Raw genomic sequence first — 3013 nt, 5'->3', positions numbered from 1 at the left:
TTATTATTATTATTGGTGCTGGGGATAGAAGCCAGGGCCCTGTGCATGTTAGTCAAGTGCTCTGACACTACGCTACATTTCCAGGCGTCAAATTTAATTTCAGTGTATATATAAAACAACTGCCATAATTATTCTATATTAAAGGCTAAATCACCAACCACTTAGAAACAATTTTGCTTTGTTTTTCAAATTTTTTTGGCTGATGCTGTCCAACTAAATCTACTTACCCAGTTTGTACTTCCCACATTTTTATAGTTTTATCCCTTGAGGCAGACACTATATGATCTCCATTAGGCATGATGGCTACTGAAGAAACATTGTGGTCATGGCCTAAAATACATAATAATACAGCAATGTATTCAACAATGCATTACTAAGAGAATTAAGCCTCAGTTTACTGTGGGGTTTTACCATGATATTGTAAAAATTACAGCAAGTGCTCAATAGATTGACCTCTATGCAAATTTGAAAGGATTTACAAACAAATGTTAAGGGAGGAAAAGACAAGGTGGGAGGTTTGGTTCTCTATTTAAAGTTGGTTGAAAATCTGATATTCATTAGGAAGACATGCATTAACTTCATAAACATTGTTCACATTCCAAATTAGCTATGCTCTGTGGAAAACCTAAGACAGGACATTTATCAAGGAATAGATAATAAGACACAAAGAATTTTCCTGTTTTTTCTTCCTTTTTTTTTTGAGACAGAATCTCAGTACAGAGCCCAGGCTGGCCTACAATACTCAATAAATCTACTTCAATCTCCTAAGAACTTGGATTACAGGTATATGCCACCATGTCTAGCCAGAACTCTGTTTTGTTTTTAAAACAGGGTCTCATCAAACTCGCTATGTAGCAGAATAACTGAACTTCTGATATTCCTGTCTCTATCCTCAGTATGAAATTACAGGCATACACCATCATGTTGGATGGTATCAAATCCAAAGCTCTGTGCAAGCACTCTGCCAGCTGAGCTTTATCCTCCAGCCCAATAACTCTCTAAGTGCTAGCAATAAGCTATATGTAATTTATAGAACTTTAAATAACAGATTTTACAAAATAATTTGTCATAACTCCTGAATTAACTGCTCTAATACATTTAAGTGTGTGAAAAAACACAAACTTCAATTACAGACTCCATGCAATCACAAGCCTACTTGTGGTCTAAATACTACCAGATAATCTTTGTTTTATTTTCTTGAGATAAGAGTCTACTACGTAGCCCAGATTGTGCAGGAACTTTCTTTTTAGTAAAGGCTGGTCTCTACAAGTGATCCTCCTATCTTAGCCTTGAGAATGCTGGGATTATAACCATGTACACTGTGCCTGGATTATTTTTAAAATTAGTAACAGTGCTTGTTCATTACACAAATCTTAACAGTCGTATTTCATCATGTTTAAAGAAACAATGAAAATCCTTAGTCAATATCCACATACCAAGATGATTTAAGTATCTGACCTCATTTTAGCTGTACAACTCTTTGTCTTAGTATTATTACCTTTATTTTCCAGATGTAAGAAAATATACTAATGTTCCATGTAAGTAAGTAAGTAGAAATTTTAATCCTGAAAACCAATTGCAAAGCCCCTGCTACACTCTTTGTCTTAGTATTATTACCTTTATTTTCCAGATGTAAGAAAATATACTAATGTTCCATGTAAGTAAGTAGAAATTTTAATCCTGAAAACCAATTGCAAAGCCCCTGCTGCTTCTGAAAAACTACAATGCTGGAGGAAACTCTTCACAGCAAGACTGGGAAAACACAGACACAGACTGCCTGTGGAACCCTGACTCCAGCTTCCATTCTACCTATTCTCTCTGGCCTTCAACTTTTCCAACTGAAAAGATGATGAAAAAACAAACAACCTCCCCCCTCCAAATCCCAACCACCTGAGAAAGTTCATTTTCCTTTTCTTTTAAACTAATTAGTGACTTGGAAGTTTTTCTTCTCTAATAATACTCATGAATACAATTTAGTATTTTATTTTAAACCTTAAATTCTCCTAGCAGAAACCTCTCAACCACAGTAACTTGTACATGGACCACATACATTAATGAAGATAACCAAGTTAAATGTAGAGCACCTGCACACTGCTACCAAGAGGTTTCTTCTCGAGTGCCATGCTAGAAATTAAACTACTGTCCTCTCTACCCCTTACCATGCATGGTTCTGATGCATTCAAAGCCCTGAAAATCCCATAGTTTAATGGTCATATCTGCAGAACAGGAAGCCAGAAGCTTGCCACTGTGGTCAAAGGAAATGTCTTGTACAGAGTCTGTATGCCCCTTGAGAGTTCGTTCAAAATCTCCAGTCTCATAATCCCACACCTGTCAAGTGAACAGAAAACCAGTTCAGAGCAATCTAATTTTCTCATGTCACATTTACATTCAGCAGGTCAACCTGACACCTTATTGACTAGGTAGCTGAACAATTAAATAATAACCTCTGTTAGAAAAATCAAATATTTAAATACAAATATTCAAGTACAAACGAGCTTTTTCTCTACAGGGAAAACTGATGCTTCAGTTACCCAAGTCTACCTTCAGTATCACATCTGTCAAGTACCTACTATATAATCATGCTAATAAGAAGGAATATAAAGTTAAAAACTAGGTCCTTTCCTAGTCTTGAGAGTAGGCAAAGGCCTAAATAAGGGAATTCAAGTGCAAAACAACAAAACATGTTAGGGGCTATGATGGGCATTTGTATGCAAATTAGTGGTACTATTATTAATGTCCTCAGTTCTAAGGAAATAGAACTCAGATCCTTAAGGGATTAAATAAGGAAAGATCTTATATGATGTAAACTACTCCTGAATCAAGTGTTCATGATTAACAAGTGTATGTCATTTTGAAAATAGCACCATTTTTATTTTTTTTCTTTTTTGGTCTTTTTTGAGATAGGGTCTCCTGTAGCCCCAGCTGTCCTGGATTCACCATGATAACCAGAATGGCCTCAAACTCACAGAGATCCGCCTGCCTCTGCCTCCCGAGAGCTGGGATTAGTCCACCA

At 36.2% G+C, this 3013-nt stretch overlaps 1 protein-coding gene across 2 annotated transcripts in view; it reads right to left on the bottom strand.

Annotated features, from left to right (window-relative positions):
- Pafah1b1 (platelet activating factor acetylhydrolase 1b regulatory subunit 1) overlaps nucleotides 1-3013 on the bottom strand; it is an 81478-nt gene that overhangs the window by 13934 nt on the left and 64531 nt on the right. For both annotated transcript variants that reach the window (XM_017797083.2, XM_008828813.2), the window contains exons 6-7: nucleotides 2160-2328; nucleotides 228-330 (exon numbers count right to left, since the gene is read on the bottom strand). In XM_017797083.2, coding sequence (XP_017652572.1) covers nucleotides 228-330; nucleotides 2160-2328 — 272 coding nt within the window. The remainder of the gene's footprint in view (nucleotides 1-227; nucleotides 331-2159; nucleotides 2329-3013) is intronic.

The sequence above is a fragment of the Nannospalax galili genome, unplaced genomic scaffold, assembly GCF_000622305.1.
Source record: "Nannospalax galili isolate Female #2095 unplaced genomic scaffold, S.galili_v1.0 scaffold212, whole genome shotgun sequence".
NCBI classification, from domain to species: Eukaryota; Metazoa; Chordata; class Mammalia; order Rodentia; family Spalacidae; genus Nannospalax; species Nannospalax galili.
Note: the sequence above shows the minus strand (reverse complement) of the source record. Positions and strands in the feature narration are given on the sequence as shown.